Source organism: Hemibagrus wyckioides, linkage group LG06 (genome assembly GCF_019097595.1).
Source record: "Hemibagrus wyckioides isolate EC202008001 linkage group LG06, SWU_Hwy_1.0, whole genome shotgun sequence".
Taxonomy (NCBI): Eukaryota; Metazoa; Chordata; class Actinopteri; order Siluriformes; family Bagridae; genus Hemibagrus; species Hemibagrus wyckioides.
This window is the reverse complement of record NC_080715.1, coordinates 19,415,477-19,438,818: the sequence shown is the minus strand read 5'-3', so window position 1 is coordinate 19,438,818 and position 23,342 is coordinate 19,415,477. Positions and strand designations below refer to the sequence as shown.

General features: G+C 39.6%; 2 protein-coding genes across 4 annotated transcripts; both read right to left on the bottom strand.

The window, feature by feature from the left end:
• Window positions 1–47: 47 nt before the first annotated feature.
• Window positions 48–19,074, bottom strand: si:ch211-269e2.1 (cohesin subunit SA-2). Of its 2 annotated transcripts, XM_058393255.1 has the most exons (33): window positions 18,939–19,044; window positions 18,204–18,238; window positions 17,291–17,386; window positions 16,736–16,820; window positions 16,380–16,544; window positions 16,138–16,234; window positions 15,052–15,128; window positions 14,885–14,956; window positions 14,555–14,759; window positions 14,280–14,431; window positions 14,036–14,109; window positions 13,822–13,945; window positions 13,572–13,670; window positions 13,268–13,347; window positions 13,048–13,155; window positions 12,447–12,564; window positions 11,767–11,884; window positions 11,562–11,665; window positions 11,208–11,300; window positions 11,026–11,112; window positions 10,243–10,443; window positions 10,011–10,087; window positions 9,474–9,561; window positions 9,308–9,388; window positions 7,872–7,964; window positions 7,245–7,422; window positions 5,141–5,280; window positions 3,648–3,749; window positions 2,733–2,887; window positions 1,751–1,882; window positions 1,392–1,597; window positions 1,202–1,250; window positions 48–1,079 (listed from the first exon to the last, which is right to left on the bottom strand). In XM_058393255.1, exons 3-33 carry the CDS (start codon window positions 17,329–17,331, stop codon window positions 950–952), a joined length of 3,531 nt encoding a protein of 1,176 aa, XP_058249238.1. In that variant the 5' UTR covers window positions 17,332–17,386; window positions 18,204–18,238; window positions 18,939–19,044; the 3' UTR covers window positions 48–949. The 2 variants fall into 2 exon arrangements, with proteins under 2 accessions (XP_058249238.1, XP_058249237.1); XM_058393254.1 differs by lacking the exon at window positions 18,204–18,238 and having other exon boundaries at window positions 18,939–19,074.
• Window positions 19,075–19,300: 226 nt separating this feature from the next.
• Window positions 19,301–22,860, bottom strand: si:ch211-218d20.15 (uncharacterized). Of its 2 annotated transcripts, none has more exons than XM_058392894.1 (8): window positions 22,573–22,860; window positions 22,273–22,391; window positions 22,151–22,205; window positions 21,988–22,055; window positions 21,808–21,910; window positions 21,579–21,697; window positions 21,243–21,388; window positions 19,301–20,756 (listed from the first exon to the last, which is right to left on the bottom strand). In XM_058392894.1, the coding sequence occupies exons 1-8, from the start codon at window positions 22,634–22,636 to the stop codon at window positions 20,651–20,653; spliced, it is 780 nt and encodes a 259-aa protein (XP_058248877.1). In that variant the 5' UTR covers window positions 22,637–22,860; the 3' UTR covers window positions 19,301–20,650. The 2 variants fall into 2 exon arrangements, with proteins under 2 accessions (XP_058248877.1, XP_058248878.1); XM_058392895.1 differs by having other exon boundaries at window positions 22,273–22,386.
• Between the last annotated feature and the right edge of the window lie 482 nt (window positions 22,861–23,342).

The window sequence follows — 23,342 nt, the reverse complement described above, 5'->3', positions numbered from 1 at the left end:
AAAAAAAAGATTTCAGGTACTTATTAAAGAATCTTTATTTTCTCTTTTGATTTGTTTGGGGTTTTTTTTAATAAATGAAATTGCAGTGAAAAGGTTAACATTAATATTATACACAAGAAGTAAATATATACAATGCAAACAAATATGTGAACAAAATTCTTTTCAGTTTCAGGTTAGTTTGTTTTGGGAAATATTACATATTTCCTATAAAAACAAATATTGAATCTTTTCTAATATTATTTCAAACATTTCGCTGAGTGAACAAAATGATGGAAACATCAAACCGTATAATGGATTATATAAGACAGTGATAATAGTTAACCTGCACTGAGCATAGTTTGAGCATGTAACCTTCCTGATTTTGTAACTGTTGCTCATTGCTTTAGAATAATATATATACATACACACACACACACATACACACTCTCAGTGGATTTCAGACAAATAGATATGTATACCGTATATGATTCATATAAGAGGTTTTACATTTCAGCTCAGTGAAGTACTTTAGATCTGTGCTAATGCACACTTAGACAAAGTAATTTGTGATCTAACAGCTGTGGTTTTCTGTGTATGTGTGTGTGTGTGTGTGTGAGAGCAGACAGTGCTTTTCCCCCACCAAGAGTGTAAGACCCCACCATAATGCGCTGTGATGTTGCATGAGCAGCAGTTTGAAAAGATACAGTGGCTAGCTTCACAAATCTCAGAGGAAACAGATGGAGACTGTCGTATAACAGCAAAGAAGACAAAATACACATTCTATCATCTTTAGCTTAGAGCTGGTTTAGATGATACCAAAAAAATGACACAATGTAAAACCAATAATTAATGTCTTTAGCACCAAGGCATTACGTTATTGATTACAGTAAAGCTTAAAAAAACAGGATGAGGTCATACTGAACACACTGTCATTCTTATTAACCTCAACGAACTGACTTTCATGAGGAAATCAAATGTCTATTTCTACTGTGTCCACATCCAATTCCTCAGCAGTGACCCCTGGCTGGATATCAACTGTTCCCTTGCTGTCAGGCTGCTCTCTGAACACAGTGGGATGTTCTGCAGCTCTCGGCTCCAGGCTGGAAAACGAGGTGTCAAAAAGGACTCTTATTAATCATGTGTCTTAATGCTGTTAATATTCTAATTCATTTTGGATAATAACTGACTGTGGAGATTGGCTGTCAGAACTCTTACAGCTTACCTTTTCACCAATTTGCCCGCTTTACTCTCTTGTGAAATTCGCAGATCTCCTGTAAACACAAATAAGGGTCTGTAACTCTGGTCAAACACCCTTTAGTGAGGACTTTTAGCTGGACAGGACATAATGAAGTATTGTGTCAGTGCCTGTAGTAAAACTGCTGACTCAGTACTGACTTTGTGACTTGTCGTACCTTCAGATGCAGCCGGTTTGATGGAGGGCGATCTGGAGCGATTAGTGAGTGAGTGCTGTTTATTAGTGTCAGAGCTGATGAAGGACACGGCATCCTCTCCCTCAGCTGTGCCCTGGAGAGACGCTCTGTAATAGATGAGAGGCATCCAGCATTCCTCCCTGTTACTGATGCTCTGCTCACCAGTGTACCGCTGCAGATAGCTATATCTGACGAGGGAAGCAGAGAAAACAGCCTGTTTTTGGAATTTAAAGAATTGTAAATGTTGCCTTGCAAAACTGAATAGAGCTGTGCTCCCCGAGTCAAATCCCTTGCTGTACACAATGCTGCTTGCTCTTTCTCTGCACTGTTGATTTACTCACATGGTCTTCTTGTCAGGTTTGAGCAGCTTACTAGAGAACTCGCTGAGGATGGTGAGGTAAGAGAGGTATGGTGGCGGCAAGTGTTTCTCTGACTGAAGAACATAGCCCTGGAAAACAAACTCGATGCCATCCCTACAAAGAAACAAAAACACAACGCCACGGTTTGGAGAGATGACTCAATTCTACACAATGCTGTAGTCATGTTAGTGTGCAACCTGTCTTGTTCATTCTGCTTCATTACTCCATGTGAAATAAACATACCCATGATGGACCCTAAATAACAGCATTGCGGGTTAAACAAAGCTGTATGCTACATAATTGCCTAGCACTGTTTACCTTTACTCTTCCACACTTGTATACTATAATGATTTATTATTCCACTATCTGTCACTATCTGTTTTAATTGCTATCACCTCTGGCTCTAAGTCTACATCCACACTTGTGTAAAGCTGCTTTGTGACAACGTCTGCTGTTCAAGTGGCATACAAATAAGATATGAGTAGATTTGAATTGAATATATAATTGCTTTTCTATCATACTGCTAAACACCCCTGAATAACTGGATGGCATGGATTTTAGCACATGTTTATTAAATTTAGAACCACTACTGAGTTTCAGTCTCCGTGGAAAGCAAGGAATTTAATTTTTATTAGCAATCTGTTTAGCTTGAGTTCCCTGCAAGCGATAATGAAATAAAAAATGAGACTACGCAATTAGCGCAATAAAATTACAGTCATTCAGTTAGGAGCTAGTAAAACATCTGTTGTTCTGGTCACGTAAGCAAGGTAATGCCAGCTAAAGTGACCTGTTATGGAAAATATAACTGACTTGGTGGAGGAAACATCATTTCACCTCAGCAGGACACATGGCTGGCTGTTAACTCTCACGTCTACTTAAAAGCCCACATAAAATACTGCCAACATAAAATGATGTAAGATAATGATGAATTAATGATAACCCAGCCTGTGCTGCACAGTGTTACCTGTGGATCATGGCCAGAGACTCGCGAGATTTGATCTGATCCCAGCCGAAGGTGAGCGAGAAGCGTCTGGCCAGCTCTTTGATGCTGCTGTAGGTCTGCACTCCTGAACTGCACACGCTCCCAGTGTCCTGCTCCTGCTTCAACCGCAGGTACAGCTGCACACAGCGAGAAGCGTGTCAGTATAATCAGTATAAACTCTCACCCTTCACCTTTCTTATCAGTCTAAATGCAGTAAGTGCTCCTAATTCTGTGTCTGTGAAGACTGACTGTAGTGTAAAAATTCATTCTCTTCCAAGTCCCACCTAGAATATTCACATCAGACACGAAATACAAGAATGATGCAATGTAATGTGTGCATAGTGTAAGTGCAACTTAGCATCTATTTAAGTGCTAAGGCAGGAAAAGAGCTGCAGTGCTATGCTTTTAGAAACACATTAACTATATGTACATCGCCAAGTGGAACAGTGAGCATGGGGACTTCATATGAGGCAGAAGAACATGAACAGTATATTTGTGTTTGTTTGTAAGCATAATTATAGTAATATTTGCTACAGGCTATATAAATATAGCATTTTATGTTGTCTTTTGATGGCATGAATTGAAACGAGTAAAATGGAATCATTTCTGTTTAGGAAGACGTGTGAGACAGATGTCAGGAGCAGTTTTGCAATGAACTGGCCTTTAGGGGCAAGAGCTGATCTCTCTTTCCCCTATCAGTCTCACTCTGTACAAAGATCTACCATAAAGCAATGCAGGGAATGAAGGAGCTGCTAGAACATTCCAAAGAGGGCATATTGGTGGAGGGGCTTTGTGTCTGTGAGATGCTGACAGCTGCAGAGGCTCATCAATGAGCATGGGACACTGAGGAACTGAGATTACTGGAACAGGAGATGGAAAGAGTGCTGGGTATGATACCTGCTGAAGGCACAGAACCAGGGTGCGTGCACTTTCAATCTTGTCCATTTGTCGGGTACGGTTCAGAGTTTCTTTGATAATATCGCCAAAGTCATTGTAGTACTGTGAGAAAAAGAAAATTACTGCATCAAGGCTCTGCTTAAAAGTTCAAGCCTGTTCATTCATCAACAGAATATTATGCCCAGGTAATAGATCTGCAACAGGGGCATACTGCATCACTAGTATTCAAATGTACTCTACATATTAGTCTTATAATGTGTGTGCATGGAGCTGGGAATTTTATAACAAAGAGAGACAAAATTGCAGAGATAAAATAGCTGAAATTGCACTGGTTCCTGATGGCAAACGTTTTGTGAACCCATTCACACTGGTAGCATTATATGCTCCAAGCCTCCTGAACAAGCTACATCACAGGCCTTCACTGACATAAATAATATCTGTGGTGCTGGAGTAGATGTGTGTGTGTGTGTGTGTGTGTGTAGATGTGTTGCCCTGCTGTCTGACATGGACTAGGCCCTATCAGCATTAGATCAAGAAGTCTGGACCTCCTGCCCTGTCGGCCAGAGAGATTATGAGCCTGCTTCTCGAAAAGATGCTCCTGACCTGACAAATCTTCTATAACATGGCCTCCGTGACTAGTGCACTATTTAAACGCTGTACCAGTGTAGGTCTAGCTTAGCTGCTTATCCTTAAACCACCCAGACATATAACCCACTCTGATTCCATCCCACACAACAGCCGCCTTTTAGCACTGCAGAATTTGCCGTTAAAAACCTATTTGAGCGGAAGGAAGGGATCATGAAACTGGCAAACATTTTATAGCTCAAAGAAGTGAACAGTTGTTAGAGAGCCTTCCAAAAACAGGAAGTAGAGCAAATACAGGGTTACAGTTGGCTGCCAACTTTCTGTCATTTGCTTGACTTTGAAAGGCATCGTTCATTATGGCAGCTGTGTGTGCGTATACACGTGTGTGTAAATCAAGAAGATCAAGAAGAATGTTGATGATAGACTGCTGGCTCTGCCACAGCCAAGGCGGATGGGCATTCCAAACATGTCGGCATGTCAAACACTCACACTTTTATGCGCACACACACACACACACACTGTACAGTGCTGTACATTTTCCAGCTCAACCCATAAATTCTATAGTAAACTGGTGTACTAGTGAAAAAATGTTATTTTCAAACTAATATAATAATGTGATCACTTCAACAGTGATTTATAAACTTTCTATATATCCTTCCAATAGATCCTAAATAATCAGTAACAGCTGCTGGAAACAGTGCAGAAAAATGTGAAAACCTATTTTTAATCTTGTCATTGAACTACTTTTAATAGATTTTCCAACGCTATAAAAAACATAGTTCCTTAATCTTAGTGTGTGATAATATTTTATTCGTCTTTTTATTTGCAGCTATTCAATAATAATACTTGGTGACAAGTTTAAAGGAGAATAGGACAGTAGTTATGCCACAGCTCTGAATGAGCCATACCCTCATGTAGTGCTTGAAGATCTCAGCAGCCATACTCATCTCAAGCACACTGTGCACTATCAGTTTACAGTAGGCAGCCAACAGATTCCTCCGCCTGTGCAAGTCCTCCGGCCAGCTCACCCCACCCTTATTCTCACTGCCTGAAACATACACACATACAAAGGGGTCAAAATGTTGGTGAGATAACAATGAGTATAACCATGCTACTCAGCTACTCAGTTCCAAAACCTTATAAGTGAAAATATATTGAGGTGAGGAGCCGTTAAGTTTTCCCACAGAAAAACGTATCAGGATTTAACATGTTCTGCGATGAACCATCACCCTAGTGGGAAGATATTTTTAAAAGCTAAATTGCTTTTAATTACATTACAATCAAAAATCCCTTATGATATATGTCAAGGGGTTATACATTCCAGGCAGGTTAGAATACCTCCTTTTGAAATATTCACATAACCACACGAGTTTGTTCAAGTCTCTATTTCTTCTGTAAAACTGCTTTGAGACAATGTTCATTGTTTAAAGAGTCACACAAATAAATTAAATTGAATTTCATTATTCATTATAATGTTTTGTAGTCGATATTTCTGCATATACCAGGTCTTAAGTATACACTGATCAGGAATAACATTATGACCACCTGCCTAATATTGTGTTGGTTCCCCTTTTGCTGCCAAAACAGCCCTGACTCTTCATACACTGTGTATTCTGACACCTTTCTATGAGAACCAGCATTAACTTCTTCAGCAGTTTGATCAACAGTAGCTCGTCTGTTGGATCGGATCACATGGGCCAGCCTTCACTCCCCTGGTTCATCAATGAGCCTTGGCCGCCCATGACCCTGTCACCGGGTCACCACTGTTTCTTCCTTGGACCACTTCTGATAGATACTGACCACTGCAGACCGGGAACACCCCACAAGAGCTGCAGTGTTGGAGATGCTCTGATCCAGTGGTCTAGCCATTACAATCTGGCCCTTGTCAAACTCGCTCAAATCCTTACGCTTGTCCATTTTTCCTGCTTCTAACACATCAACTTTGAGGACAAAATGTTCACTTGCTGCCTAATATATCCCACCCACTAACAGGTGCCATGATGAGGAGATAATCAGCTGTATGTGGTCATAATGTTATGGTCATTCGGTGTACACACTGAATAACATTTACAGAAAAATGCATAAGTACAGATGAACTACTTATGCTGTATACTCAAGATAAATTGATTTTTTATAAAGTTGACTGATGAGTGATAGAAGGCACATCATTTCTGTATTTTTTACTCATTTTCATGAAGACTTGATTCATGTATTCAGCAATGCGTTGAAGTGTGTTCATCTGCTTCAGGAAATCTTAACAGACATGTTAGTCATAATACAAGTATGAAATGTAATACCTTCACAAGCTGAAAGGCTTACTCCAACAACTCAAGCACAGCATGTAAGATTTTCATATGAATGATTTTGAGGCTTCCAAACATACTTCACTAAGCATTTTGTCATTTTGGGACTGGTTTGCAGTAATGTACTCTGACTCTAATGTATTATGAGATGGGTCTTTATCCATTTAGATTAACAAACTGCTAATTTAACACCTCGATTCAGGTTACTGGGTGATCAAATGATTTTGTGAAAATGAGGTGTGCTTGGTTGCAGTAGACAGTAAATTAATTTTTAATGCAAAATGGCAAATGAAAAATTAAGAATTAGTTTGTTGTCAATTGTGCAGACATTGTCAGATAGAAAAAAACAGATTAAACAAATTACTGTATGTAAAATTTCTTTCTAAGCTTTTGCCCTCTAGTAAAAGTGATATAAAATATCTAATCCTTAATCCAGGTCCATGAATGACTTGGCTTGTGATGGGTGCGTATAAGCCATTCCATAACTAAACAATCTGTTGTCTTTAACCGGGTTGAGAATGACTGTGAATGTCTCTCTGTGTGCATAGCTCTGTGTAATGTAACTTGGAGGCAGACTGCCATCTACTGGAAAAACAGCATTAAAAGTTTCTAGCATTTATAATCTGAGTTTAAATCATAAATGTGTCTCACAAATGTACATTGTTAAAAGAAAAAGGGCATAAAGAGGACAGTGGGAGGACAGGGCTACCAGTGTTGCTGTGGCTGTGTGGCTCGGAGCCGGTGAAGACATGCTCTAGGATGAAGCTGAGCAACGCTTTCTGCAGTCTGGGTTCAAGGGTGTAGAGCAGAGGAGCACCTGCTGATGAATCCCACATCTGCAGCTGGTAACTGTGTGCTACGAGGACATCACTCAAACACATGAACGCCTGTATGAGGAAGAGTAACACAGAAACATATGTTAGACTTACTACACAGTACAGAAAGAAGCAGTGAATACTATTCAGATGCCAAATAGAGCGATAAAGATTCATTTCATAATATAAGTTTAGGGTTAAAATATCTTTATAACTTTATAAATATCCTCAATCATTAACTTTATATATACCATAGTCTACTTTTTGTGGCACTCATGACAGATCATTGGAAGGTCAGAGACATGCATAAAAGAATAAAAAATTAAGAGCAAAACTCATGCAAAAGGATTTTCTTTTAAATAAAAAGTTATATATATCAATACAAATGATTTCATATATGCCTCTCTGGAACACAGGTGGTATTTAACATATCCCATCTCAAAGTATAGCCCACGGGTTTAAATAAGCACACAGGTAAAAAAGAGCAGAACGGAATAAGCTGGCATGAAGGGTGACCATACCTGCTCTCTCACCACCTGCTCCGTGTGTGAAAGACACCGGTGGCATTTTTCACAAAAAGCTCGTAGCTGACTCCTCTGATGGAGAGCTGACTCCTACAAACATGCACAAGTACACAAGCAGATATTTGGAATCACACTGCAGGTTCTTCTTTATAGTGTACTGCTTATACATTCTACTTGCAGAACTTCAGTAATCTAATTTTACCTATTACACATTCCTGATAAGTCTGACGTAATATTTTAGAATAATTGTGTTGAATGGATTATTGAATTTTCAAATGGTGCCTCGGCTTTTTCATCAGCCCTGAGCTGCCAAATCACAGCAACACGGTCCATCCTGCCTACATCTTCACTTCCCTCCCTCCTTCGTTCAACAAGCTGCTAGCAAATGTGACACCTTTTTTGTATTTGTATATATGGCATTTTTGTGGCCTAAAAGATCATTGTTTATCATAGGCGTGAGGTGGGGACAAAGATGGCAAGAACACGATTAAGCTAAATAATAGAAGCTGATGGAGGAGCCCTCACTGAATGTGGATGGATGAAAGCATTGTTAGTAGCAGTGCTGCTGGTGCCTCATGTAAACCATTCTTTCATAATTATACACATGTGCCCGGCTCCGGGGTGAAACTGCCGTTCGAATCTCATTTCAGCCAAATGACTCATTTTAATCGTACAATATCCCAATTTTCTGCTGAACTCATCTTGTTTTCGCCCACCAGCTCCTCTCACTCAAATTCGCCCTCGTTCCCAAGTCAAATGCCACTGACATTAGAATTGCAGATTGGGCCAAAGTCACCGCCTGGGTCTCAAATTACAGCCTACGCTGGCAGTTATTGATGAGGGGGTCGGAGAGTGAAAGCACTCGTTCGGGTGCGACTCCCCCAAGTGAAGGATTTTAATGTTGCTCTCTTACCTACAGCATTCTTAATGGCCATCAATATCTCTGTGTGGAAAGGTTAGGGGTCGAGAAATATGATTACCTTGTGCACCACATGGAAACATGGGCTTAATAACGACGTCACATTAGAGATTAGCAAAGGAGACTTCACACAAGAAGGTAGCCATTACGCCCCCTATAATCCATCACCTGAACCTACTCTTTTTCCTAATGCCTGATGATCAATCGCAGGCTTCTCTCGATTATTAAAATCCAGTGGACACAACCCAGGGCCTTTGAGGGCATCACGGCTGATATTTCAAATGGAACGTAGCAGAATTAAAGGACATGTTGCTTGTGATGGATCATATGGGAATTGTGTAGACACTAAGTCACACACACCTGAAAGGCTCGCTTAATTTATCACTCCAAACTCTGTCCGAGTGTAAATATTAGCATTCACATCTCTAGATCTGATGCCAATGACAAAGCGGAGAGAGTCACAGCATGGCAAGGTTGAGCTTAAGGAAGAATGTCAGAGCAGTTGATGACTAACCCTGGAGGTCATGCCTTCTCCAAAGTTGTGTAGGTTCCACAGGATGCAGCAGCAGACACAGCGCAGAGCCTCAGTGATCATCTGACAGCAGCACACAGAAGACAACTGAGCTTTCACTGGAATCAGGCTGTTCACAGTAAGAGACTGTTGTAATAGGTGATCTTACCTCTACTGGCACTCCTCCGTGCTGTAACTCAACTACAAGGAGCTTAGAGACCAGCTCATATATACCCCATTTAGACAAGTCCTGAGCACTGAAACACAATAATACCATGAGAATGTCCACATGAGAGTAAAAGGGTGTACGTGTTGGGTTTTTTTTAATAGTAGATAATAGTAGATAACATATAACCTTACAAAAACATTTCATTGTTTTCTCAACCTATTCTCCATCTACTGCATCACTATGGCCAATAATGGACATATTTAATTGTATGTGAAAAGCATGGAAGTGCAGGTGTGGAGAGTTGATTCATATTTATGCAAAATATATTTTGTTCTTCAATTCAGTGTATTTACCAATTACGCTCAAAGTCTCATAACCTACTGCTGTGGTACGTCACAAATTTCATAGAATTTCAAAACTCAACAAGTTTTTATTCATTCATTTCATTTTCACATGAAGTTTGGAGTGAACAGCTTTTCTGTTATTTTCTTAGAAAATAACAGATGCTGAAAAAAAAAACCAATCATCCAGTCTTACTTGTTGAAAGCAGTTAATTTTTTCAAAATGGACAGAATTTCTTCCTTTTTGTCTTCATCTCCAACGAAGGTTCCATCCTAAAAAACAAGAGTGATACTGTAGTTACATCACTCTCCTAGTCTAAAGCCATCAATGTCATGTAGAACCAGTGCAGTCAATATCAGTGCACAGGATTTTGACTTTAATGAATCAGTCATATGTATCTACTATGCATATGCTGTACAATACCCACACTGACTGCCTCTCCTAAGCATGAGCCCAGTGTGTGTGTCCAGCGCTGGATGAGTTGGCCTATGGCAGAAGCTGCCAGTTGCTGCCAGTGTGAATCGTTTGCACAGAGGTTATGGTACGAGCGAACAGCTGCTTCCAGTAGTGCTGCGTCTGTGTGTGTATCCACTGCAGCCTCCAGCCTAGTGAGCAGTGCCTGAACAGACTACAAACACACAAAACAGTGACACATGCTGAACAGCAGGGGGCACTCTATAGGGCATATTTATAAAACACGTCTTTAACAGTCCTGAAGCAGGGATTAGTGTTTCACTTTTATATTCTTAACCAAGTGTAATGATATTTACATTTACATATATGGCATCTAACAGATGCCCTTATCCAGAGTCTCTATCAGTGAATACTGGTTCACACAGTCATGCACTAAGAATACCATCAGTCTAAAAACTCTCCTGGGAGCTAATACAGAAAGAAGAGCACGCAAGCTATTTTTCAACCAAGCGCTAGTTTTTACACATCATTCAAAGACTGCCAGTGACTCAGCTGTTCAGACATTTTTTGAGTATTTTCAGTTTATAACATATTTGAATAGATTTTCTCAAAATCAAAATTTGACCCAATGTACACTGAAAGGTATTATGTGGACGCCTATAACGTGCATACTTGTACTGATTAAACGTTTTATTAAGTAGAACTACTTATATTCTGTCACTAATAATGTTAACCTTCCAGAATTCTTTCACAGGTCAGTAGAACGTACAAAAATATACGGACAAAAATGACTAACCTCTGTGTATTCGTCACCACAGATGTCCATTTGAAAGTACTGAGGTATTTTGAGGAACCATGTAAGTTTTTCCGAATCTCCTGAGTACTAGAAATACATAGGCAGATGAAATGATCAGAACATACCGCGTACAGAAAAGAAAGAATAACAAACACCAAGGGCCCCTAACCCTGTTATTTTACCTTGGATAACAGATCAGGTAGCACCTTTAAGAAGTGTTCTGTAAGTTTTGCACAGTCATCTGTCTGTAGCCTCTTCTCTTTTGTACTGATCACCTAGAGCACAACAACAGAATGTTCAGAATCAGTCTGTTTCACACTCTACCTACATACGTACACATCTAAAGGTACATCTCAATAACTTATTAGCAAAATGATCATGTAAATATCTACCGAAGTCTCAGTCACTAAGCATGCAAAAACATAATAACCATAAGCTCAGAGCAAAGACAAGGAATCTCAGGTGTGTTCCTCTATGTCTTCACAGCTAAATGAGTGAAGTGAGCTAAATGAAGATGAAGGAAAGCAGAAGCTAACTTTCTTCCCCATGCTTCTCCCTGCTAGTGGAGGTCCCTCAGCAGTCTGCCTCACTGATGCCAAAAGAATCTCAATCACCAGAGCCTCCTCATCGCTGCTCAAAGCTGTGTAACAAACAGACATATTCATTCACACAACAGGTAAAAGAAAAATAGAGAACAATAGTGTTACTAATGCTGGACACATTGCAAGGGTAAATACTAGCCTTGCTCTGATGAGGAAGGATGAGATGTGAGCAGAGTGGTGAAAAAGGCCCAGTCTTTCAGCAGAGGCCCACCACTATCCCACAGACTATCCACCAGATATAGCACATGCTGGTGCAACTGCATAACACAATAGAAACAACACAATTCATCATTCATTCAAAATCACTTGTATCCAGAATTCATTGATTACTGTAAATCTGCTTTGTGGCAACCTCCATTGTTGAAAGTGCTACACAAAAAAAACTGAATAGAATTTTCTTGCAAGATATTAATGTTTTCACCACAATATTCATCCAAAAATCATACCAGTACCATAGTCCATAATGCTTATCACCTGATAGCTACCAGACTGGGAAGGGTAAGGTAGGTGAGGACTAGCCCAAGCTTCCTGTAAATACACATTAAGCTTCCACATCTTTTTGAAGTGCTGCTTATGTAGCATCAATTGGCAGCTAAATGTTCATGGAGGAGATTCTAATTGCCTTGTTCTGTATATAAGAGCTAACAGATGTCCATGATTGGCTAGTGTTACTCTAATATCGCTCTAATCCATGGGAGCAGGATGGTCATTGCCGTCCTTTCTACTTAGAGAGCAAAGCTAATAAATCCACAGAAGGCAGTGCTTTGATGAGATTCAGACTTTCAACAATATGCAAAAGTACCATGAAGAACTAACTACCTGGTTCTCAGTGTAGAACTGAATAAGGGCTCGGACTTGGGCCAGGGTGAGCTCTCTGTGTCTGTCCTCCTCTGATATTCCTGCCCTCATCACTGGAACTGCAGGTTTACTGAGTAATCTGAGGGAACGTCATAAAATGCTTTATAACCATTACATGTAGTGCTAATGCATTCTGGTATAACAATTCTATGAACAACACATAGCTATTAAAGTAAAGTTAATTTGTTAATTAATGATTGCTTAAGCATTAACTTCATATACTTTCATTAACTAATGGTCCATGTTAATCAGCAACAAAGTATTCATATTGGTCATAACACGTGATCATACAGACTCACTTCTACCAAATGTTTACAGCAAGCATGAATCAAGAAATTTAATACTGCTATATTGGTTGGACTAAAATTGATTATTGCTGAAACATCAGCAGTATAACAGATAATAGATATGAAAGTACATTGTTTGTTAATGTAAACAATCCTGTAAATAACATTTGTCACGGTTAGATACGATAATCTAACTTAATTGGCTTTATACATTTACTTGCAGACCTCTCTATAGTCTCTTCCAGTCTACAAACATTACTTGGTGAAGCACTCACTTGGTGAAGAGAAACTCGCCTGCCATGGCTGCAAGCGGTCGATGAGTAGAGTACACAAACTGAAATATGTGCTTGTAGTCATCCTGGCTCAGCACGTCATCACAGGACCTGCCACAGTGAGAACAGTTTGGACGATCAGGCTGCTTTATAATATCCAGTATGTGTTTGAGTTAATGAGGGTTCTGGCGGACGGTAAAATGACAGAGAAAGAAAGACTCACTGGGCAATGGCCATCAGCAGCCTCATTGCCTGCACTGCTACCTCGTGGTCCTTATCCAAAATCATGGAGATCATTCTCTCCTGTGGAAAAACACCTCAATCAATTAACCTCACAACCAGCAGCAAGCCTTCTCTAAATACTATCCTTTACTATCCACTCTATCATTTTTACTTGCTAAGATGTCATTTTTTCCAGTGCTGCTTAGTGTCAGGCTACATCCCACCATCACCCAATTAAAGTTTTCCTACAGCATGCCACCCACATATTTATTCTTTACAACACTAGAAACTAAAACAGATGGTACCTTAAATCGACTGGTGAAGAGGTCCATTTTGGAGCTAAGATTAACATCCTGATAAAGTCCCTGAAGACCCAACACACACTTCAAGCGCACGTCAGGTTGCTGTGAAAATGACACATGAAGTAAATTTACAAATCTCTCAGTCCCCTAAAAAGAGTTAGGTCAGTCTAAATACTGTACAATTACATTTAGTTCACTCAGGAAAGAATCAGCATTCTATACACAGAAATAATTGCAGTTATAACAGTCTGACCTTGTCATGCATCAGCCATCCTACATATTTCAGACAGGTATCATTAAGAAACACGGCACTGTAAAGCTTCATCCATACAGTTAGTTCCTCTATACAGATCGCCCTGATCTCAGGTATCACATCTCTGCCAAACAGAACAGGCCATACACTTTCATTAAGCATCAGGGAAATGCAAGGGAAAAGATCTAAAAGCAGTAACAAATAATTATACTACCTGTATCTTTTAAGAAAAACTCCTTTAAATATCACATCCATCATGTCTTCTATTTCAAGCCTTCTATCCTTCAGCTGAAACAGTATAAAGTTCAAACTTCTGAAAGTTTCATTTCAAGTATATCTCACTTCACAGCATTTGAATAGGATGACCCACATTTACACACGCACCCAAAATATGAATTCACCAATGATTAAAACAGGAGAAAATGATACACAGAGCAATCAGAGGGTGATGGTCTCACCTCTGTAATCTTCTTCTTGATCTTGTCCAGCCGTGGTGAGGCTCGCTTGCCGGACATCTTAGCCAGCTCAACTTCACAGAGTTTCTGGTTGTTCTCCACACTAACGCTGAGATTGAGCGCCACATTCACCAGAGCGCTGAGCAACTTTACTGCTGCAGGACCACATACGGATGGCGAGACAAAATCACAGAGCAAACATTTAACTCGTGAATATCCAACACCAGCACTGCTTTCTCCTTGCAGATGAGAGTGAGAGTCAGTGTTTAGAGAGTTACCTGCCAGTGTGCACGTGTGTCTAAAAGCACGCATGTGTGATGCAGAGAGCTCAGTCAGCAGAGAAATGAGTGTACTCAGGAGGTAGTTGTCAAAGATCACGCTATATTGACACTGTGATATCAGCACTGAGACAAACTCACAAAAGTGAGAGCGGAACTTTTTCCAGTACAGACCAGACATAACAAGAGGATACTCTCCATTGTCCTAGGAAAACGAAAAGAAAAGATAAGATAAGACAGGACAGTCAGACAATAAACATTTAACAAATAATATATTGCTAAATAGCAGTGAAAAAGCCTTATAGTCACAAAAGTAACGTTTACACTCACAATGTCCATGGGCCATGTGACAGTAAGTATCCATGGAAATGCCAGAAATCTTTTATACTGCAAACCTGAACTCTGTAATTTGAATTCCAAGAGCTGTAACACTTGTCATTAAAAAGCACAGACATACTGTATATCATACAACCCAAGAGAAGGAGAAGGCTTCACACCTCATCAAGGTCCTCCACCATTTTGCTCATGACATCAGACTCTTCCTGGCTCTGAAACATCTCAGCAGTTACTACCCCTAGAGAAAGTGTCATTTAAAACATCAGCTTAGGCACCAACTTGATGCTATAAATATATATTTTACAAATACGTGATGTCATACAATTTCATATCAGCCATATTAGATATTACTGTGTAGCTGTGAGTTCACTCAAATTCAAATTATCTCTGTCCACGTGCCAAAACAGTATAGCAAAATTACACCTACTGTATACCAAATATCATATATACCACATATTATTTAATATGCTTCTATGTGATTCGGGGCAAGATCACTTTAAAAATGAATATTACAGGAGCGTACACTGATCAGGCATAACATTATGACCACCTGCCTAATATTGTGTTGGTCCCCCTTTAGCTGCCAATACAGCCCTGACCCACTGAGGCATGATCTCCACTAGATCCCTGGAGGTGTGCTGTCGTATCTGACACCAAGATTGTTAGCAGCAGATCCTTTAAGTCCTGTAAGTTGTGAGGAGGAGCGTTTATGGGCCCCACCTCACAACTTCAAGACAAAGTATACTTACTGGACTCAAAGGATACTTTTGATAGATACTGGCCACTGCAGACCAGGAACACCCCACAAGAGCTGCAGTTTTGGAGATGCTCTGATCCAGTCATCTAGCCATCACAATTTGGCCCTTGTCAAACTCGCTCAAATCCTTACACTTGCCCATTTTTCCTGCTTCTAACACATCAACTTTGAGGACAAAATGTTCACTTGCTGCATAATATATCCCACCCACTAACAGGTGCCATGATGAGGAGATAATCAGTGTTATTTACTTCACCTCTCACTGCTCATGTTATGCCTGATCGGTGTAGAAGGCCAAAATTATGTGCAAACACTGTGGCAGTTAAAATCACCAAATAATTACTTATACACTGTCCTTAGCTTAGTGTTTAACATGTATGTTTATATTTATCAGAGGTGAGACTATCAGACATCCTGTGTGGAGGAAATTTAGAAAAACTCACGACTGAAGACCATGGAAATGTCAGGAATGAATGAGCGAATATTTTACCTTTGCATCCTGAACACTGAATGAAGAAGCTGATGAGGTCAAGCAAGGCTGGTTCTCTGTCCATAATATAAGCCTCAATCCAGTCATCAACCACAGCCTTTGTATGAGAATCAGAACATAAGTACTACGATCAAACCACCCTTTCAAACAACCTTAACCAAAGACAGGCATTAAAAAAAAAACAAGGACTGTACTGATATTGTCAAATGTCAAGGTTTTATGCTGGAATAAAGGTCATGTACCTGCATAGCGCTCCTGCCCATAGTGACCACCTCAAACAAGGTGAAGGCTTCCATGTCTCCATGTTTGAGCTGCTCATTCTCTGCTCTGGCCAAGCTACCGTGATTGGTCTTTGAGAGCTTCTGCTTAGCATTCTCTGAACCATCTCTTGCTTTCCTCTTCCCTCTCTACACAAAAAAAGTTCACATTACAAAGAATCTATTTTTTTTCTTTCATATTATACTCATCACTGTGTTTTGATAGAACAGGACTGTTGTTAACAGTTTTGTCATAATATAAGTAGCCTTCCCCTGAACTGGACACATGCACAACTTGTGTGGTGGCAGTGTGGTAATATAGTATCTACAGTAAGTCTTACCACATTCTTCTTTCTGTTTTCATTTCTCACACCAGAGGCATGATTCACAGATGTGCAGGAAGAGACATCAACACTACTGTTCTCTCTTTAAAAATATATTCAATCATATGGTTAATTACTCACAAAACACCATAGTTAGTAGTTAAATATAATGTATTTATTATTCACGATTGAGTGAAATGTTTGCATACCATGAGGACAAAATGATGTTGATTTTTTGGGTGGGCCTTAATTATCAAATGACAAAATGCACTGCAAAGTTTTATGTATCATACCAGATGTGACTTAAGGGGTATAGACAGAGAGGGTTCAAAATATTTTTCTGTTGATTTTGATTTATGATTTTGATTGCTGTATTCCTGCCACATGTCTTGCTTTAATTTATTGGAATTATAAATGTAAAATTTAAAGTACATTATAATGTACATTAAAGGACATTTTCCCCCTTTTTCAATAATACATTAGGAATGCAAACTTTTGCACTCAGGTATAAAATTAGGTATAAATCTCCTCAGGTATAAAATTCCTAATACATCAAAGAGCTTATGGTCTTACTTTTGCACTGTTCTCAAGAGTAACGTTGGTTCTGCTATCATCTCTTCTCAGATCATTTTGTGGTGCTGGCTTCCTGTTTTCACATCCTTTGAATTACTATGGAACAAAATAAGGGCTATTTATTTATATTAAGGGCTGTTTATCAGAAATTTTGCTTTCAGTTCACAGTTCCTAAGTGTGGTGCCAATGTGCTTATAGCAATTGTAATGGGCTATTTTGTAACTGTGTAGTGTTTGGTTACTGTATGTTGTGTAAATGGAAATAATAATAATAATAATAATAATAATAATAATAATAATAATAATAAGTTTTCCAAAGGTTGCTGTTTATAAACGGATCATTAACCACATACATTATCTTGCCAAAAGTTGAGGGACACCCTTCCAAATCATTGAACTCAGGTGTTGTTTCTCAGTGGTGGTACATGGCCCCTTAGTTCCAGTGAAAGACCAAGAAACTAAGACCAAGACATTTTGGACAATTTCATGCTCCCAACTTTGTGGGATCAGTTTGGGGATGACCCCTTCCTGTTCCAACATGATTGTACAGCAGTGCACAAAGCAAGGTCAGGACTCTGTGCAGGCCAGTCAAGTTCCTCCACACCAAACTCACTCATCCATGTCTTTATGGACCTTGCTTTGTGCACTGGTGTGCAGTCATGTTGGAACAGGAAGGGGTCATCCCCAAACTGTTCCCACAAAGTTGGGAGCATGAAATTGTCCAAAATGTCTTGGTATGCTGAAGCATTAAGAGTTCCTTTCACTGGGACTAAGAGGCCAAGCCCAACCCCTGAAAAACAACACCTGATTTCAATGATTTGGAGGGGTGTCCCAAACCTTTTGGAAATATGGTGTACAAACGGACTGATCAACATTTACATAGAAACTACTGTAGATATGAGAGTGTAAAATACCTTGCCAATCAAAAGGGACTGCATAATTGTGTATTCTGCATAGACAACAATGGTTTTAAATAAATAAAAAAATAAAAAAATAAATAAATACCAGGTAAATATGTCAAATAAGGCTATACAAAGTAGTGGCTGTGTGAAAAGCCCTGACATTATAAACCAAATAAAATGTTCACAGAAGGTTATGAATTGGTGTCCCAAAAATAATAATGATAATTAAAAAAAAGGAATCCAAATATTAACGTTAAGGAAAGGTTCAGTGTTTATTGGGGCTTAGTTGTGATAAGTAAATAATATGCGAAAGTACTGAAAACAAACAAAACGTGCAAATACAGAAAACCGGCTATTAAAAAAAGAATGCATCTCATTGGTCAGACACGCGTCAGTAAAAAGAAAGTAAACATCTGATTGGTCACTGTAAGTGTCACTCAGCCTGAGCTTCTTCCTTCTGTTTCCCTTTCCTTTAGCCTTCACTACAACACCGCATACAATAAAAGAAATCCTGTCCATCTTCACTACCTACACATGAATCACGAACCCGAGAGTTTACAGAGTGCACTGTTTAACAGATGGTTCATTTAATACAGTAAATATTACAATAATTAGCCGTAGCATATCCTGCTGCTGTATGCGAATGGCAGACTGGTAAAGCTTCCAGTTTTACAACCCTTAAGGATTAAAAGACGCTCATACTGCTTGTATATCCACACACTAACTGGTACATAGAAATGTTCTTACCAGTACTGGGTGATACTGGTGTGAGAAAATCTCCGAGAAAGACGAGAGATCTTGAATTACGGCTGCAGCGCGACACCCAGTGGTCTTTCGCCTGAACAAAGCCAGCGCGTGCTGTGCGGAAGTACGTCACACGATGTTAATCCCCCCCCCCCCCCCACGACACACACAAACACACACAAGAATTATTATCTATCAGGATTATTGTGTGTAAAATATTGTTATGTTTATCCTACATGAGAAACATTATGCCTGTCATTTAAAGACATAAAATAGTTAATAATTAATGTTTTGACAAATCAGTTATCAGGGAATAAAGGGCAAGGAGCTCAAGTTGTGAAGTATAGAGCTTTAATTGTATTTGTGAAACTTTTAGCACCATAATTATTGACAGTAATAACAAAGATGTGAAAAAAAACAAGTGTTTTAACAGTAGTACCCAATCATATTAAACACATCATTCACTTACAGAAAAAAGGTTCAGATACACTTCAGTGCAAGTGTGTGTGTGTGTGTGTGTGTGTGTGTTTTAGAATGGGGGAGAAATTGCATTTATTTCTTTTACAATGTACCTACAAAAATCTAAAAAGAAATACATGTTCAAAATTGTCTGATTTTTTGCCATTACCCCCTCAACATTCAGACCAGACTGGAAGAAGGAAATGTGTATCTGGTTATACAGCATTTTGTGCTAAAGGTATGCACACTTTACATGACTACCGAATAAACTACAACAGTCATCATGGTCTTCTGCACTTTTATGAACAAAATGAACAGTGCAATAGTTTTAGTGTATTACTAACAGATTGCATACATACACTATATCGCCACAAAGTTTTGGGACACCCCTCCAAATTATTGAATTGAGGTGTTGTGTTTCAGGAGCTGGGCTTGGCCCCTTAGTTCCAGTGAAAGGAACTCCTAATGCTTCAGCATACCAAGACATTTTGGACAAGTTCATGCTCCCAACTTTGTGGGAATAGTTTGGGGATGACCCCTTCCTGTTCCAATATGACTGTGCACCAGTGCACAAAGCAAGGTCCATAAAGACGTGGATGAGGGAGTTTGGTAAGGAGTCCTGATCTCAATCTGATAGAACACCTTTGGGATGAATTAGAGCGGAAACTGAGAGCCAGACCTTCTCATCCAACATCAGTGCCTGACCTCACAAATGCACTTCTAGAGGAATGGTCAAAAAAATGGTCAAAAAATGGTCAAAATGGTCAAAAATTCCCATAAAACACTCCTAAACACTCCTAAACCTTGTGGAAAGCCTTCCAAGAAGAGTTGAAGCTCTTTGGGGGATCAGTTTGGGGATGACCCCTTCCTGTTCCAGTTTGGGGATGACCCCTTCCTGTTCCAACATGATTGTACAGCAGTGCACAAAGCAAGGTCAGGACTCTGTGCAGACCAGTCAAGTTCCTCCACACCAAACTCCCTCATCCATGTCTTTATGGACCTTGCTTTGTGCACTGGTGTGCAGTCATGTTGGAACAGGAAGGGGTCATCCCCAAACTGTTCCCAAAATGTTGGGACCATGAAATTGTTCAAAATGTCTTGGTATGCCGAAGCATTAAGAGTTCCTTTCACTGGAACTAAGGGGCCAAGCCCAACCCCTGAAAAACAACACCTGAATTCAATGATTTGGAGGGGTGTCCCAAAACCTTGGGTAATATAGTGTATTTGCCCTAGCTACTGTACCATTTTTTTTCTTGTCAGGACAACTCAGAGACAAATGACATGACTGGACTGATTTCCTCTGTGAGCTCTTCTGGAAGTGAAGAGATGGCTGATATTAGACTCTGTGTTACCTGTGATACCCTATAAAAAAAAATAAAAAATGGTTATATGGGACTGTAGCTTGGAGAAGTAGTAGATGTTCATCATCAGGACATTGTCATTCATGATTGTGTGTGTGATTAATTTGTTTATTAATTTTCAGTAGGCACTTTATCCTGATCAGGGTCACAGTGGATAGATGTATCCCTATCCTGGGAACATTGGGCATGAGCAGAGATGATTCTAGTCTAAAAGACACATTGCATACACACATTTACACACAGATTCACATCTACAGGCAATGTAGCACAGCTGATCTACTAGCATGTTTCTGGGAGGTGAAAGTAAACCAGAGAACTGGGTTAAACCTCATACAGACAAGAACATGCATAAAATCCCAGACGACACAGACAGCAAGCTAAGCTCAGGATCAAACGGAGAAGGTGTGAGATGGTTGTCTAGTTGTGTTGCTAGAACCAAATGACCCTTAAAATTGACATAAAACAATAACAAAAATAACACACTTACCAGCTGATGTATTGAGCTGGTAATTGTGGTTCTTGTATGGATCCTTCCTCTGCTACTAAAGACATTTTTATTTGTCTAAAATTGGTTTCAATGTCTTTTTTTATAGCTGACAATGGGAATACATCTTTGAAGCTGTTAAGCACTTGCTGAAAAACAAGCCAAATATGCAAATAAGGAATGACAGTACATGTGACTCAGCTGAATGCAACTACCTGATCTTCTTGGACAAAATAAACAGTTAATTAAATATTAATGTATTTACTAAGCAAGTGGAATCAAGCACTAATTTTGTGCACAAACTAATAAAATCATTGATATGGCAAAAATGTAACTCACATGTACTACAGCAAGCTTATGGGCAATATATTTGTGTCTTCCGAGGTGCTTCACATCATTATCTAGTAGCTGACTAAACCTCAGCAGTTGGTTCAGCCTTCCAAGGTGAGGGAAATAGCCTTTAACCAGAATATCAAAAATAGGTCATTAAAAACATAATTGGTCATTTTTCATCAAAAAGCATAATGTTTTTTCTTTATTTGTCTGTACAAGTGAAGTAGTGTATCACCATCCAATGCTGGTCTCTCCAGCATATCCACAGGACTTCCATGGATAATATAGACTTCCACTCTAGGGAACATGAGAGACAATCCAGCAATGTCCAAGTAGTCCTAGTTAAAAAGGAAATAGTCATTATTCCAAAGCAGACTAAATGAAGAAGGCAGTGTTACACGATTTGGTGAGTTACCTCCAGCAACGGTGCAGGTTTAGGCAAGTGTTCAAGGCACTGCTTCATCTGATCTATAATCTCAGCACCTGTGTGCACAGTGTGAAGAATGCATGTCAAGGTCTGGAGCAATCCTGGCATCTTTTCCTGTAAATCCATGTAAAGTAACTCATGGGAAGCTTACCTTGATTTCGGAAAGCTTCCAATTCCTCAGGACTCATGTCCAGTTTTGACTGCCCCTACAAGTAACAGACATTTGTCAGTATATGCAGACAATGAAGAAGTCTTCAGAATCAGACGGCTTACCTGATGGACCTGAGATCTGACAAGGAGGTCGAGTTGGCCGCAAAGACAAAACATGTCTAGTGCTACCTGCTCTGGGCTCAGGTGGATGGGCCTCAGGGGCTTCTTCAGATAAACCTCCACTGGACACATGCAGGTAGCATGAAGAGAGATACAAAGGGTACTCACATTTTTATCCTTTAATTGAGTGAACAATAGCTTTTTATTAAATCAATCTTTTAACAGACCTATAAGCTCTACTGACAAATCAGTCTCTCTCTCTCTCTCTCTCTCTCTCTCACACACACACACACACACACACACCTTTGAATCTGCTATCATATGCGCACGGTTGACAAAGTGGTGCTGACAAACTGACAGCTGTCATCCTTGCAGATCTGTCAGGATTTTTTTTGTCGTTTAAAACCTCTTTATGATCCCTCCATCCCTCAGACACCGTCCTCCGAGAGCATCAACCCGTTCCATACATTTTTCTACGTTCTTCTGGTTTTAAACCTCAAACGGATCGCGGGGAAAAAAGCCATTTAATTCCGACTCCGCAAAAATCACATTATACAGCGGAGACCGATGACGTAATCACTGTAGATAGTAGAGCGGGTTGCCAGGTGCACGAAAATCCACGTAACAGTCTACATTTTCACTTGCAGACTGCCGCGTTATGCAACCTTAAAGTAATTATATATCTAATATAATAGATAATTATTAGAAATATTAAACTGTACTATCCGCCACCACAATTCTTGTCTCATGCGCACCAAACATAGCTCTATGTAGGTTAAAGTATTTTTGTATTAAGCAGTGGTGCGCATCACCATAATATGATCAGCATCAATATATATGATACTCCTTGAACTTTTCAGGACAATAACTATTGAAGAGAGCTGCGTGTTTTATATCCTTTTATATCAAACACATGGCTCGTTTTACTGCCTATTTGGGATCAGTTGTGAAGATCAGATCTGGCAACTTTGCATTGCGGCTAATGGAACAATTCATAGTGATGACATCGTTATGGAAAAGTGTGAATTATCATCCGTTTTTGCCTGTCTCGTGGAAGAATCGTGCTGTGGAAA